This window comes from Symsagittifera roscoffensis, chromosome 8 (assembly GCF_963678635.1).
Source record: "Symsagittifera roscoffensis chromosome 8, txSymRosc1.1, whole genome shotgun sequence".
Taxonomy (NCBI): Eukaryota; Metazoa; Xenacoelomorpha; order Acoela; family Convolutidae; genus Symsagittifera; species Symsagittifera roscoffensis.
In genome coordinates this window covers 8,913,306-8,930,590 of record NC_087069.1, presented here as the reverse complement: position 1 = coordinate 8,930,590, position 17,285 = coordinate 8,913,306, and the positions used below count along the sequence as shown (strand labels likewise).

The following is a 17,285-nucleotide window of genomic DNA, read 5'->3' as shown; positions in this document are numbered from 1 at the left end:
CCTGAGTTCAAATATAAAAAGATATTTTACCTCCGATTATTTTTTGTAAAATTCTGGGGGTTTGAAAATTGCCAAATTTGCCGTGTTCTGGACTAAATTTTATGCTCTTTAAAGAATTTATTCATACTGCTGAGAGCGTAACGCGAACTATTTATCCGTGTCGAATTATCCCGCATAACAAAATCGTTCCAAATTGAATTGCTTTGTAATCTATTCTGATAGATGTGACCTTGAGTAAACTGATTTGACCGTTCGATTTTGAGTAAAAAAATAGTGCTTGTGAACCCGCTCTGAATTTAATTATTTGTTTCAAATAATTCTGTTTTACCCATTGCTCTTTTCTCTCTTAGTGTTTAGTTTAAATGCTTCAATTTGTAGAGGGAAGAAACAGATTTTGAAGATTTGATCCAACTTGTTTAAATTAGTATTGCAAATTGCAACCCAATGAGAATGCGAATCAAAATTGCTTTTCCACAGTTGCATGTCTCCAATTAGCCAATAAACCGCCTATCATAACTCATCGTGATCTAGTTATTATGCTTGTGCTCTACTTGATTGGACTCAAGTTGAAAAAACTAACTCAATTTAAACAAGGTTAGAATTGAAGAACCAAATGTTAACTCGCTAGTTCGTTATCATTTGAAATTATAAATCAAAACAACTCAACAAAAACTAACACCACGCAGTGGCAGAACTAAACAATTAAAAATTTTCAAATTCACATCAATCAATTTAAAATTTAAGTTACATCAAATTCTAATTAGCATTTTTTTCAGTGTTTTTCAATTAGAATACCTGAAGTTGAAGAACTATTCCAGTATTTGCAGTAACTCCGCTTACAGTGTTAAACGTGTTTATCACGTCATAGATTTATAAAGCTCTTTCTTCTGTTTAAATTTGTATTTGTAACTTTCAAACCTTTTTGACATATATATTATTCAATTCATCTTATAGCTATAAATTTTAACCATGGATTGGTGATATTAGTTAATTAGATAGCACCATCCAAAAAGAGACGAGACAAGAAAAGAAAATAATAGAATAATCAATGAGACCTATTCAGTCGTTGTGTTCGTCATCAGACCGAGTATCAGCAAGTTCCCTTCCTGATGTGAACCTACACAAAACAAGCAATAGATCAAAACAACAGGTCCTTAAAAATCACTTTATTCATTGACAATTAAAAAAACAGGAATATGATAGTCTAGTGCCAAAAAACCAGAGTAGCAATAGAAGCAAAAAAAATAGCGACAAAAATATCAAATTTAAAGATTTAAAAAATCCTGATCATACTGATTTGTGGCCATTACCTGACGATGGCCTGTAGGAGGAAGTATGCCCATACACAGTTGAGGGCCATGAGTATGGCTATGAGAAGGTTGCAGAAGTAGAAGAGACGCATGAAGTGTCCATCTGTGAGGTCAAGAGTTGGGAGCAGTACCACCGGCACCTCGTAGATCACACTCCTCCACACGTAGAACGGGATCAGATACAGTCTACACAGCCGCAACATAACATTACCGGAACAATTAAAAGAAAAGAATCAGATATAAAATAACAGTGTCGTTTGTTTTTAAATATTGAAATTAACATTAAGGAGGCACTTAGCACAGTGGTAAGGCGTTCACTCTGAAATCGTCAGATCGTGTATTCGATCCCATGCCATGGCAATGATAGTGTGTGAGGACAAGCTCTCACTTGACCTCTAGCTTCAGGTCTACCACAACCTGACCATATTTGGCTGCAATAGTTGTACCCCGTAAAAAGTTCTAGACGCACAAAAACGGCCTTGAGTCGCAAAAAACAGCTTCGCTCAACAAAAATAACACTGTCTGGAATGTGGGGAGATAATAGAAATGGACTATCCTCGACAGGACTGTTAAGGCCTACTGATAGCTCCTCTGCGAGTTGCAGGAACTACAATTATTATAATTATTAACATGGGGAAAGAGTAATAAAAAACACAATATCATTGAAAATTAAGTTGCACGCAATCATGTACAGTTTACACAGTCAAAATTACGATACAATTACACTGCGGCCAAACTGCACTTCTCAAACACAAGCAACAAGCGACAAACGTTCAGAAATTGCTTTAAAAACTGAAAAAGAAAAAAAAAACAAGGCAAAAAAATGTTTGATGAATTTTTGTAAATAAATGCTTAGAGCAGAAGAATGAGTGCAATGTACAACATACCTTGTGTAGAAATACGTGATGGTCAGCAGAAAAAACATGAGATAAGAAAACTTCTGCAACTTCAAGTACTTTCCGATTTTGGCCAACTCCAAGAACGGATCCATCAAATCGTGAAACAACATCATCAACATACCAACTCGAAATAAATTATTATGATAGCTTGTAACTATAAGAAGAATAGTGACCACATGATGCAATAACATTATAATAAAGTCTTTTCGTTTCACTGCTACACAATGTGTTAACACTTCCGAGAAATAATAGCCTAATTCGATCATGTAATACCAATAATAAACGGGGGTCATTTTATGGCTTAAGGCATCGATCCATAATTGCTGAGAATCGTATAAGAATTCGGAAGGCAGTAAAGCAATCAAACCATATAACACAATCCAAGCGTGAATAAATAATTTCCAACAGCCTTCTCGATACTTGTGTTCGGTTTTGGGATTTCGTAGAATTTCCGACCCTGGTCGGGCGAAATGTTTTATTGCCAAATCTGCTATTGAGGTTTCGATGATTTTTCGCACCACGATAAATAAGCCACTGAAAACTAAACTGGCGCCAATTTCATTAATTGTAAAACTTGGCATTATAATGAGTTAGCTAACTATCTAATATTAGATAATAAATTAGAAAAAGTTAGACCGCAAAGAAAACAAAATTAAGAAAACCGATTGAAATTTTCTTAAAAACAGCTAGTTTTTACTAGTTTTAAAATAAATTTATGTTGCAAAATGAAGACACAATCATATGGGAACAATAAAAAATTGGTTGAGCTTTGAAGAAGTTTTGAAAATAACAACAATTGAAACAAGTCAGAATAACTTAAATGTTATTATGAAATTAATTCAGCTTTAAATCATTGCGGTTTGCGTCTAATAGCGACATCACCTTGTAAATATACTGATATTGGCAGTAAGTCTATTTTTCACGATGGTATAAAATTGAAGCTATGATGTTATTCTGGGATTTTTCCCCAGGAAAACGGAGTTCGAAATACTTGATAAAAGTAAATCGGGAAGATATCATTAAATATGACTTCGTTGCTAATAAAATAGAAAAAGCAATTATTTTGCTGTATTCGTCAAATGAAAGAACAAGTTTTAAAAGTTGAAAGAAATAAAACAGAAGAAACAAATCAAAGTGAAAAAAAAACGAATAAAGCCAAAAGGTCTAATAAAAATCAGTCGACGTCAAGAAAGTAAATAAAACAAACAATCATCGTCTAACTACATGAAATCGAAAATGAAGAACTTAAAGATAATTTTTTTTTCGGATAGACATGAGTTTGACCGATGGTTGAGACAACCTCTGTAAGGCACAATTACTGCACAATTGATGACAAATGGTACGATTCTCTTATCTAATCGTTGAAATGAAAACCATCACCATTTTTGTAAATCCTCCACCAAGGGACACAAAACCATTTTGACCTGAAAATAATAACCACTTATTTTTCACAATTGTTACAAAAACTGCAACAAAATACTCACATAGTAACATTCTGTAAGATTTACAGGTTAAAGCGTTAGATGTTGCAAAAGCAGAGGGGGACAGGCGAAGCGATCCTTCTGGGAATTGGAGCAGGCGACAAAAAGCGATATCTTCAACATGTTCTTAAACGGCGCATTTTGTGGTTCTTCTCAAAAACTTTCAACTTGTGCAGAAGTATTCATAAACAGCGCAATTAAACGTTATTAAAATCTCGGAAAAAAACATAGTCAAATGGCAGTTGGAAAAGAGTAATGAATGCAAGAAAACAAAATATAATACCTCGTTTTTTTTTGAAAATTGGAAATTTTCGATATATAAATTCCACTTTCAAAACTAGAAGTCGATCACGTTTTTCGTGAATTTTACACTTTTGCTGTTCGATGTTGAAGTTTGCCTGCCTTTTAACAAAGGAAACGAAGTAAACTTAAAATGATATCAGAAGTCAAACCACGAAAAATTAAAATTAAGCTTGAACGCATTCTAAGATTTTTCTTGAAAAAACTCAAAACATATCACCTAGACCTATATAAAAGTACTCACTACGTTCATAACTCTAAATTCAGCCGGCTTTCCAAAATGACAATGAACATCGCATTTTGAGTTTAAAAAGCCTTCCTATCAAAAGTTTATGATGATAATTCTCTTAACTAACTTCCCAAAAGCAAACACTAAATGAGTGTTTAATCAATGGAACTTGTCCAATTTCGACAGATTTGGATAAAACAACACAGAGTGTTATTTTCTTCGTACTGTAATTGAAGCACAAAATAACTAATATCGACCAATTTCACTCAACGCCAAAAGACAATATTTGGTCTTCCAATAGCCCACCTCATGGACCAACTCTCATCACAAAACTACGCTAGTTGCAAACAGATGAAACCCTCGATGAAAATTTTTGACGCTGCCCTCTTGACTCATGTGATATACGTCAAAAGTTACATCGACTAGGGAGCCAAAATACAAAGCACTCCACACACAAGCGGTTTTCAAATTTTTTGAATCTGTGCCTATACCATAAATACTAAATGAAACCCCCCCCATCTTCCAAACGGAACTCTCACTATATCGAAAGACACATTCCAGCCTAGCTGAATGACGCTTTGACTACTCCCCTGCACTCCCCTTCTCCTTCGAGCAGTCATATTTGGAGGCAAGATTCAAAACCCTTGAGTGTACTCTGACAGCACCCAATTGCAGGGTTGGGATTTCAAATTTTGTGAAATATGCTATTTGGGTTTTCTGGAAAATTTTGAAAAACCACATAAATCCTCGTATCACTAAAAAAAATTCGCCATGAGACCAAACTGTGCACTGAATAAGCGCACAAATTTATCGCTGCCTATAATTTCTGTAAGAATTTGCAGCCTTTCCAACCAATGCATTGAGAGTGGTTATTTTCCTCAAGGCTTAAAAGTTGCAAAAGTTATGCCCCTTTAAATTGTAGAACTATTAGTTTACTGAGTTCACTCAGCAAAATTTTCGAAAGGATAATTTTCAATAGAATGTATAACTTTGCTGACAAACAGAAGATTCTTTATGAAAAACAATTTGAACTTCAAAAGAAAAAGTCATGCGTGGACGCATTAATCAAATTCACGAATTTATAAGAGAGGGATGGGACAGTAAATTAGTTGGTCAATCATGCCTTGTTGATCTCAAAAAAGCATTTTATACCATAAATCATGATCTTCTTTGGCCAAATTGGAAAAATACGGCTTTAGAGGCCGCATTCATTGTCTTCTGAAAAATTACTTTACAAACCTGTTTCAATTTGTTCAAACTGATAAATAAATATCTTCAAGTCGCTCTATGTCATGTGGAGTACCGCAAGGGTCAATTTTAGGTCCGTTTTTGTTTTTGATATATATAAATGACCTTCCGAAAATTGCTGAAGAATCTGAGATTGTTCTATTTGTCGATGATACTACAATATACAATGCAGATACTACAATATACAGAGATAGCTTCGATAGCTCGTTAAATAAAGTGGATAGATGGTTCAAAACGAATGGACTTTGTGTCAATCCTGGTAAAACTCAAATAATGAAATTTGGTAGTAACTTTTCAAAAGACTACTTTGCTATTGGTACTTCAGTTCAAATTACAAATGTAAGAAAACATTTAGGCATTTTTGTTGATAAGAAACTTACTTTCAAATTTCTTATTGAACATGTGTGCAAAAAACTAACTAAATTTTGTGGCATTGTCTGGAAAGCTAGGTATGTTTTTTCTAAACAGCAGATGATTCGCTTCTACAAAGCATATGTAAATCCTACAATCACTTATGGAATTTTAATATACGGCAATACATCCCAATCTCACCTTACCGAGATAATGAAACTACAAAAAAAAGAATCCTGAGAGCAATTTTCTTCAAACGTAGATATGAATCAATTAAGGAAATTATGGACGGAAACAGATTGCTGACTGTTTTTGATTTATACTTTTTTTTGAGATGGTTAAACACTTGTTTATGGAATTGCGATCGGGCAAAAAAAATGGTTTTCTGTCTCAAACTTACTCCGAAAAAAAGTGGACCATGTACCAGGAGCAAAGCGAAAGGCGTAATTAAAGTGACAAAATTTTCTACTACCGCTAAACAGAGATCGCTTACAGTTAGAATTGTGCAGGCTTTTAACTATTTAAAACAAAATGACTTGATACCTGTTAATATACATTAAATGTCACAAGTTAGCTGTTTGAGATTCTATAAACAGTTTTTTCAAATTTACCTAAACGACAATCAGGACCTCTACAAACTGTTTTTTTAACTTCAGCCCTTAAATTAACTTGTTTGTTGAGTTGATGCTGACTGTCTTCTCTTTACTCTCCAGGATATCCTACTCGATGAGCAGTACTGCTCTTTAGGATCGCCCTCCAGGCATAATATATTGCTTTTGGCGTTGTATATGTAGCTGGTAAAGTAATTCAAATTTCAACATGTTTAATGTTTGTGAGAAAGATCAACGAAAATGAAATAACAAAAGAAGAAAAAAGGGAGCGTCCTTGTTGCGGAATCTGCCAATAATTCACAAAATACACAGTTTGGCCTCGTAATGTTGGGCATTCATAATTGGAGGTCAAATTCGCAACCCCTGGGGGAAACCCTGACAACATTCCACTTTTAGGCTCCTTATTTTAAACTCGGTAAAATAAAGACTGAAATCAACTGGAAAATCGAAAAAATTTTAATTATTGCAATATAGGATATAACTTAAACATGCAGAAACAAATGAAAAATTTTAAGCGTGGCGAGATAGTGAAGCCCGCATTTAAATATATAATGGATATATAAGCAAAATGTCTACGGCTGATTTATCCACCTAATTTTGAGTACGTTTTAACTTCAAACTGAAGAGTCGATAGAGTCATTCTCATATCTATCAAAATAATAACGAAGTAGTTAAGTAGTTTTTCAAATTACTAACAGATCATGCTCAAAAAAACTTATCAATTCGGTTGATTTAAAGCAATTTCGAAATCTATATGTTTGCAAAAATCAATTGTCTTCAGAAAAAACCAGAAAAAACCAAAATTTGATTCTCCCCTCTACAAATCGAAGCATTGAAACTAAAAACTAAAAGAGAAAAGAGCAATGGGTTCAATTACAACTGGGTAATACAGAATTATTTGAAACAAATAATTAGACTCAAATCGGGTTCACAAGCATTATTCTTTGACTCGAAATCGAACGGTCAAATCAGTTTACTCAAGGTCACATCTATCAGAATAGATTACAAAGCAAATAGCAAAGCAATAACAAAAAATCCGAAAACCGAATTAGAAAAAATTAGAAAACAGCGCAAAACTTAACATAATAACAAAAATATGCAAACATGAATTAAAAACCGCAAAAAAAAAGATTGCCTTAGCTCGCTTTTCAGATACCTTTGCGAAAAAAATACACGTCAATTTTCTAGATGAAAATAGTTCGTGCCCGAAGACGAAGATAATAAGTTTTCACCATTTCATCAGAAAATCAATATACTGTTTCCGGTATGTTTTTTTTTGTAGACTAAAAGAATGTAAATGAGATAAATTATTCAGAACTTGTAAAATCTGACAAATTTAAAAGGTCAAAATTCGAACTGGATAAGAAATAACCCAACCATGAATCTTCATTGGATCTCCACTTCAAAGCTTACATCTGTTCCAAGGTTAAAACTGACCTGATAATACAACTAATACAAACATTGGATTTGTCCGAAAATAGAAGCTTAAAGCGATATAGCTCTTTGAAATCAAAATAAGAGCAGCCGGTCACAGTGAAATTTGCACAGAATGTTCCGACCACAGCTTTCATTGCGAATTTGCAAAATTCACTGCTGATTGGATCTAGCATTTTATATTGGCTCAATATCTTTTCGGTGGCGCACAGACAATTCGGCCAAAGACAATTCAGCCAATTTGACAATTCAGCCAGAAATATACAGACAATTCGGCCAAAGACAATTCAGCCAATTTTACAAAACGCTAGATTCGAAAGAAAACAAGACTGCTCATATCAGGGCGAAGCCCTGAATGTTCCGACTGCCTTTTAAGGTTTATGGAGGAGCAGTAATAACATAAAAAAATTAATTGAAATAAAATAAAATGAACTTTTTTTCTAAAATTTGAAATTTTTTAGGAAAATCATCCCCCCCCCCCACGCCATATAAAGTACAAAAAGATAGATTTCGTTCCTTGTAACAAATCAATTATGGCAAATAAGCTTCGTTCAACCAATTTGGAACGATTTATAAGACGGATTAAATCTCCGCTTACGCGTTAATAGCGCGAATTATATCGCGCGTTAATGGTCCCAAATTGGTCAAAATGGCCAAAATGGCAATCTTTAAACCCTCATAACTTAACGAAAAACAATCACAGGTGAAATATTTTTTCAAATTTAAGCTCAGATCAACAATACCTTTTGAATGATATAAAAAAATTCCGTCAAAAATGGCTAGTTAAAAAGTCGAAATTTGTCTGAAGAAAAAAAAACCCACCCCGAGCACAAATATTCCGTTACTTTCGTATCGAAAGTCGGAACAACAAGACTGCTCGTATCAGGGCGAAGCCCTGAATGTTCCGACTGCCTATTAAGGTTTATGGAGCAGTAATAACATTTAAAAATTAAAAGTAATAAAACAAAATGAAATGTCTGAATTTCAAATTGGCTGAATTGTCTTTGGCCGAATTGTCTGGACGCGCTTTTCGGTAGCTGAATATCTGAAAAACTATCCAGAGACTGTTACTTAAAATGTTTCCAGCAAAAGATCACGTTTTTGGCGCACCCTCACAAATCGAAGTTAGTTTATGCTATAAAAAGTTGGTTAATGCTATAAAAACTTAAGTTAGTTTATGCTATAAAAAATTAAGCTAACCGAAATGAGCGTCGTTTAAATATAAAAAGGAGACTTTGAATGGAGGTTAAGCTGTCAGATTCCTGGTTAGAAGAGGCGTCCCCTGCATCCTCTTAATTCACCCTTGCTTTTAGTCGAATCGTCTTACACTGATATTAAACTGGTATATATTTTTAGCCTTCAAAAAACACCTGCACGTTTAAGATTTATGAAAAACCAACAATATTCATAGTGCTACTCGAATTGAAAATCAAACGAAAAAGCTTGGGTAAATTCCTGCAGAGTGTAACACAAAAACGTTGTCATGAACAGCTTTGCGATATGAACTTCTGAATGTCTAACAAACATTCTTTTTCATTTCCAGGCGATTAGTATTCAATGTGTTTCAAAAATAGGCCACTTAGCTAAGCATCAAAGCCGGAATTATTTCGGCCGAAAAAAAAACATTCAAATTGAAACACGGATAGCCGGTTACGGTGCAAGTAGCACAGAATGTCCCGACCGTAGTCTTAGAAAAAACAATAAAAAAGTTTCTTCAAATTAGTGTCGTTTTTTCGGCGTGGTGTAAAAGGACCTGAACGAAAAATTAGAGATTAGGCATATTCGACAGTCATAGTAAAATATGCAAACTGTAAAACAATTTTTCAAGAAAAATGGCTAAAAAACAAAAAATATATATATTTTTTCAATTTTTTTGACAGCTTTTTGAATTTTTGAAGCTATTGATTGCAAAAAGGCGCTAAAATACTGAAAAAACTAACGTTACTCAAGTAAAACTAAATTTTTACGTTTTTAATTAAGCAATTGTAAGCTTTTAAGCATTTAAAATAACACTGCTCGCTCGTTTTATTCGCTCGAATTAAGACGAAAAAGTAAAGACTTCAAACCGGTTTTTCTCGACACGGGTAAAAAAAATTTGAAATCTTTTAATATGGTTCGAATCACGACTATAAGGGCTTTAATATGATATATCACTCAACCCAGTCCGATCATTATTTGTGGTACCTTATTTTCATGGTCTTTCTCATGAAAAAATGTGCTTACCTTTAAAAGTTTTTATTTTGTTCACATTTTCCGGCTTGTGGCGAAATAGTCTGTGGTGAAACTCTCTTCATAATACAAAAATTAAATTAAAAAATGAGACCCACAGAAAAATTTGTGACTTTGCATCCATGATTACGATAAAAATGTTCGCTTTAATCCAATTTACCTGAAAGAACTGATCACTGACGATGAAAAGAAGAACTATATTTCGAATGATCCTCAATGGAGAATCAAGTCATTACAACAAAGCAAATTGAAACAACCCAATTTCACAACACACTACAATAGATTTTAGTTTTAAAATGGTTAGAAGTTCATGTAACCGATGTTTTACAGAGCATAATGGTCTAGATCTACGAAGAAGCCGAATTTCACGAAGTACCACAATTTAGTAAACTCAATTTACTCTAAAATATTCGGCATTGCTAGAGAAAACAGTAATATAATCTTAAATTGGATATTCATCACAAAATAATAGCATAGGAAAAAACTATGCAAAAATTCCTATAAGTGGATAAAAAAAGTATCGCTGACTTGAGCTGGAACGAATTGGTACATGACAAAAGAAATTATTGAAGCCTAAGTGCGCCATAATAGTATAACTTGACAAAAAACAGTTGCAAAAATTGAAAAAAAAAATCTGGAATCAAAACGCGAATATGCTCTTCTGCTGATTGCCCTTTTCTTTTTCAAAACCAGATGGATTGAAATCAAAGCAGAATTGTTCAAATGTCATTCAAAGTCAAAAATTGTCTTCAAAGAGACACTTTGTCTGACTATTGTTTTCCTTCTCTACGATCTTTCTCGTTCTAATCACCGAAACATAACATATCAAGAAGTAAAATCAGGACAAATTCAGGTCAATTATTCCCTGAAATATCGTTTGAGCAATCAAAGAAAGTGATTAAGCGATAGATTAGATAATTTGAAGGAAATTTCATCGGCAATCAGGCGTCAGATACGAAACGATTTTTATGTGAAAAACGAATTTCTTGTAATTTAATCAGTTGGAATTAGCAAATGTAATTAGTAGGAATTAGTAAATGGGAACAAAAACCGGAACGTTCGAACGGTCTTTTAAAGTCGATGGAGTAGTGTGCACTTCAAAAAATGGATATTATAAAAAAAATGAAATTCTTTTTTGAAAATCATCAACCCAATACTCTACGTAAAGTACATCGTGATATATTTCTCATATAGCAAAGTAATAAATACACCAAATACCATGCCTTAATTCAATTTGGAAGGATGGCTAAGACGGATTAGATTTCCGCTCAAGCACTAATAGCACGAAATATATCGCGCGCTAATTTTCCCATATTGGCAATCTTTAAACTCCCATAACTTTACGAAAAATGATCACAGGTGAAATTTCTTTTAAAATTTAAGCTGAAAACAATAATAGCTTTCTAATGATTAAAAATTTCCTGTCAATAATTGCTAGTTAAAATGTCGAAATTTGTCTGGAGAAAAAACCAACCAGAGCACAAAATATTCCATCACTTTCTCCAAAAGTCGAAACATTAATTTTAGCCAAATCAAAAGGTTTTAATCATCAAAATGCTTTATCAAAAAAAAAATCATTCGAAAAATACTTAAAAGGGGATATTTGATATAGAATAGAAACACAGAGGCGAAGCTGCGCGTCGCAAGCATTAGTGAGAACACGACAAAACAAGCAGCTTTATAAAATGACATAAGAAAAATAGAAACACATATTGTCTTCGAACCTGCGACTTCGAGAATTGGAGTAGTCTCACGCCCTGTCCTCTCAGCCACGAACGCTTAATAATCGGAAAACATAGTCACAAAAAAAGCAGCTACATATGCTAATAAATTGCCAATACGATGCAGCAAAAATGGTACAAAATACAAATAGACACAATTTTGCAAGTAATAATCAGGAATATAACAAACTGAAGGCATCTAAGATACCTTTGCATGTAATAAACGGAAAGCTTAACATAGCCAACTGAAAGTTGGAAAAGAGTAATGAACGCAACGAAATTGAGAAAAAATCGACTTAATTTTTTTAAAATATCTTCAATTTTTGAATTTCAAAGAAAACAAAGATGGCCTTAAAGCTCTTTGAACTTGCAAAGCAATTTATAATGGACACTTTTGTGTTATAATAAACCCAAATTGACAAAACTGGATCAATAGGTAAAACTTATTTCGCTGGGAAATCGGATAATTAATTTCCATTTTCGAAATAAGAATTCGATAAGTTTTTGTGACCTTTACATTTTTGCTGTTCGGTAGTGGAATTTGCCTTCCTTTTAACAATCGAAATGCGCTGAACTTAAAAAGAACCGCGAAAAACGACAAAAATCAGCAAGACCTATATAATAGTACTCACTACGTTCATTTCTCTTAAGAACCACATTACGCATAAATTATGCATTTAAAAAAATTGCGAGATATATTGAAATAGAAGAAATTTTCAGAAATCGAGTTTTTACATTTGCTATGTTGTTCGAAGCAAAAAGCCTTTTTCGGTTCATTTGATGAATCAAAAATGCTTCAACTTTGTTACCTTATTACTATTCGAATGTCAGAGCACATGCTACCAGATAGCCGTAGTGTAACCAAAAGTTGCAACAAAATTTGCGACTACGGTTAGAAAAAAAGAGTAGTCATACTATTACACTAGCGCATCTCGTACTTAAGAAAAGAAAAAATTGAAATTCAATTTTTTTTCGGGAACCAACAACATCGCAGTCAGTCATCTTTTCGAAGCAAAAAACGTTTTCGAGTACCCTATATCTGAGCTACTAAAGCTTTTTTAAACCTCAGTTAATGATTTTCGGTCAGAAAATCGCTAGAATGGATCAATATATTCTCAAATCACCAAAACTTAACCGAAAGGCCAAACTTCAAATTGCTTTCTGAAACATTTCAAAAAATTACAACTGAGCAGTTAGGGATTCGACAACGTGCATGCAAATCTTCTAGCAAATTGAGTCTTATTTTTAAAAGAATTTTGCTGTAAGCATTTTTGTCAGCAAATTAGGGCCCATTTGCTGAACAACCAATTACTCATCATAATTTAAGAACCAATCTTGTAGCTAATTACGAAAAGATAAGATATAATTAAAGTTTGTATATTTCAAAGCACTCGAAGCCGTTGACTGTATGCTACGAAGGAACCGACAAAAAGAGGTTTTCTGTGTAAAAGTTAAGTTTCAAATACATTTACTTTTTCAGAAAGAAAATAACATCAAGTTTTATCTCTTTTTGAGAATTTCCAGCATATAATCGTTCCAGCATAGATTGTTCGTAGTTCAGACGCCCTAATCTCAAAGTGAAGCAGCTAAAACTTATATTGCTGAACTAATTGGTGTAAGAAAATGTTTCAAGTTTTTTTTCTATCATTATATCTAGCAGGCCCATTATATTAAAGGGTAGATAATAATTCAGCGAACAAGTCCTGCAGTCAATCCAATCCTTCAAAAAAAACAAATGGATGTGATTTATAAATTGAATTATAGCAAGCAGCAAAACTAAGCTCTTTCAATATCAATTTTTTTTTCGAAAATAGAAAAAATATTCATTAGTAAATTTTTCGGTATTCCGCTACAACCAAAGCATATTATTATCAGCTAGCGAATGAAAAGAAAGACCGAAACCACTACTTAGAAAAAAACACTTAATTAGGAAATTGAAAAATGAATTTAAAAATATTTCTTAAAATTGTCTCGACTGATATCCAATTTCCGAAAAAAAAAACGCCAAGCAATGCAATCACCAGCGTAAAGTAAGCATTCATAATCACTTAACGAGCAGCTTATTAGCTGAAAACCCTTAAGTGAACGCGCGCTGAGCACAATTGCCATTATAATTATTGCCTTAAAGATCTGTTTCCTCTTCACACGATGAAATATAAGATGATTGAAGCAATACAAAATCAGCAGAAAGCATTTGAGGGAGAAAAAAAAACAAAAACGGAACTAAAAATAACCTAATTCAAAATGAGAGTTGATAAATTTACAAAAAAGTGATCGACTTTCATTAAAAGTAAAAACTGTTTAAACCTGAAGACAACATTCAAAACATAAGCAGACAAACGATAGTCAGACATTTCAAGTTTTCTCAGAAAAAAATGGTGGTCCGGTCGGGATCCGAACTCCAGAACCTTAGGATCTCAAAATACGTACTTCACCACTATAACAAGTATGATTGGGCCTTGAGGGTTCCATAGGAAAGCAAGTCCAACTTTTCACAGACAGGTTTCAAACAAGTTGTTTCCAGGAAAAATTCTTCTACCCGATTGCAAGTAACTTGCTCTCGCAAGTTAAAAAAGTCCCTTTCAAAACTTAGGCCATTCAAACTTTTTTTTTGCAAAATATGCACTTTCGTTGTTAGATAGCGTAGTTTGCCGCCCTTTTACCATAGGGAATTGAAACGAATTAGACATAAATCAGAAGTCACACCACGAAAAATCAAAACTGAGCGTTGACAACTACCAAGACTTACATAGTAATTATTTCTTTCATTCTTAAATATGTATCAAACAACATAAGAACAAGAATTAATACCAGCCTGAAAAATAAGAGACCGCTATTTCTGGTTCATTTTTCGAAGTATTAGTCTTACCTGACAGAACTTGACATTGATTTCGTGGCACAAAAATTTTAAAAATTTGACAATTATTCTAAAATAGTTACAAGCCATTAAAGTTTCCGAAACCAAAACTTATCGGAAGATTCCTAATACAATTACAATTAATATGCATTGTACCAAAATAGAAACAATCTTTAGAAACCATGAAACTTTTGAACCTGCGAAAAGCAGAAAATTTGTCAAAAAGAACAAAATATACGGCATACAAAAAAGCTTGTAAACATATTAAATGTAAGAAAATTCGAAATTGTTCCAAAGCAACTAAGAAATGCTGACAATTAAAGCTCGTTCTTTTAAGCCTCAACAATTTTCCTTAAAAAACGTACTTCCATGTTCGTGTAGAATATTTACAACCTTTGACTTCAGTAGCAAAAAAATGTCATTTTTATGATTTTAACATGGGGATTTCAAAAACAAGTGAAAAGTTAAACGTTAATTAAATAACATACAGTAAGATAGATGAGTTTCCACCTAAAATGTTTCGAAATTTAATCAGTTCACGTTGACTCGTAACCCTAATGCAACTATATAAAGAAATTAAGATATACCAATTTAAGTCTATTTAGGGTTTCTGAATTTTTCAATCAAAGTTCCAGGCATCTGTACAAAAAAAGACTTAAAAAACGAGCTTAATTCCTACACTGCTCTCCTTAACTCGGTAATTGTCATGAGAAATTTCATGTTGATAATGAAAACTCCAGAGTTTTGAACAAAATTTGTAACCACATTTTTTGAAAAAAATATCCCTGTTTCCACAAGTAAATTCAATGTTTACAAGTAACACAATTCAATAATTAATAAGCACGAAACTTACTAATCGGTTAAAAAATGGACAATACTGAAGACAACCGTTGATAATTGTTTTCATAAAAAACTTTCAAAGCTCAAAAAAGTTTTAATACGCCATCAAAACACACAAACGCATCATTAACTGTTTTCATCAACGACGCAATAAGAAACCACTAAATCTATGTTATATAAACTGAATAAAAACAAGAAAAAATTGAAAAAAAAAACGAAATTGTATGTTATCAGAGTAGGTAAATGAAGAACTAAAAAAAGTCAATTCAAATTTAACTGGTACCACAACAAGATACCAAAATACGTCTGTTGGTTGACGAAAGTAAAGATTTGGGGCAATAATGATTGTATGACTCTCTTAACAAATATTTTTCATGGAAAAAGTTCTTTTACGGTCTATGAAGCAGTAATAACATCGAAAATTAATGTAAAAAAAAAGAAAATAAAAAGAACAAAATTTTGTAAAAAAAATTAGGGAGTTTTTGTGAAAATCATCACCCCACACGCCATATAAAATGCAAAGTGATAAATTTCGCTTCTACGAAAAATTAATTAAAGCAACTAAGCTTCCTTCAACCAATTCGGAACGCTTTCTATGACGGATTAAATCTCCGCTTACGTGTTAGTAGCGCGAAATATATCACGCGTTAATTGTCCCAAATTGGCCAAAATGCTAATGTTTAAACCCCCATAACTTTACGAGAAATGATCACAGGTGACATATCTTTTCCAATTTAAGCGCAGGACAACAATACTTTCTGAATGATATAAAAAAATTCCGTCAAAATGGCTAGTTAAAAGTCGAAATTTGTTTGAAGAAAAAAAACCACCCCGAGCACAAATACTCCGTTACTTTCGTATCGAAAGTCGGAACAATAAGAGTTATAGCCAGGCATACGACTGATGCATCGAATCAACACAGAAGCCAAGCTGCATTTTGAAATCACAGAATTCTCCACAATATTGCCACTGACGCTTATAAAATGTGGCGAAAGCTAGCTGAAAAAATCCACCAACTTTGCATATGATAAATTTGGAATGTAATAAACTAATGGCAACCACACTACCTTTGCATGCAAAAAATTGGAAAGCATACAGCAAAACTGGGTACAAATTATGCATTTCAAAAATTGTTTGAGTTAGTAAACTTCTGAAAAAGAGTTTTTAAGATTTTTCTGTTAAAAAATAAAAAGTGTTCGTCGGCTCATTTGATGAATTAAGAATGCATCAACTGTGTTAACTAGTTAATAATCAAAAATCAACGCACATGCTATCAATTATTCATTCAGCCTCCTGCCTTAAGGCCATCAAAAATAGCACAAATATTTGCGCCTTAGGAAGGAAAAAAAGTAGCCCTGTAGTATTACACAAAGCTTCGCATTGTAAAAAGTACAGACTTAGGGCATGGAAATTTGATATTGATTAGGGTAAAATTCTGGCAGGGTTTGGACAAATAATCTCAACATCATCAAATCGGCATAGTGAAACCTCAGCTTTTTTAAACAGCTTTAGTCACAGAACATTTACTTGTAAGGGTCAATAAGCACATCGGGAGTATCCATAAATAAAAAAGCTAACAAAATTGCCCTTTAAGTAACAAAGAGCAAAAAAAAACTATTTTTAGGCCCCCCGTCAGAATTTGTTCGAAGTTGCAGGACCCCCTGATAATTTGGAACAGCCTCACAATGAAAACAATTTTTTGAAAATTTCCAATGAGAAAAAGGTCCACCACCCCCGCCCCCTCGTAATTTTCAAACCCCGCGAATTCAGTACCG

General features: G+C 33.2%; 2 protein-coding genes across 4 annotated transcripts in view; both read right to left on the bottom strand.

The window, feature by feature from the left end:
- Positions 1-17,285, bottom strand: part of LOC134853121 (inhibitor of growth protein 3-like) — a 446,221-nt gene that overhangs the window by 16,061 nt on the left and 412,875 nt on the right. The window lies entirely within an intron of this gene.
- Positions 629-10,354, bottom strand: LOC134853198 (ceramide synthase 6-like). 2 transcript variants are annotated; one of them, XM_063869156.1, is made up of 4 exons: positions 10,253-10,354; positions 2,198-3,633; positions 1,311-1,496; positions 629-1,117 (listed from the first exon to the last, which is right to left on the bottom strand). In XM_063869156.1, exons 2-4 carry the CDS (start codon positions 2,788-2,790, stop codon positions 1,060-1,062), a joined length of 837 nt encoding a protein of 278 aa, XP_063725226.1. In that variant the 5' UTR covers positions 2,791-3,633; positions 10,253-10,354; the 3' UTR covers positions 629-1,059. The 2 variants fall into 2 exon arrangements, with proteins under 2 accessions (XP_063725226.1, XP_063725228.1); XM_063869158.1 differs by having other exon boundaries at positions 2,198-2,750; positions 10,253-10,308.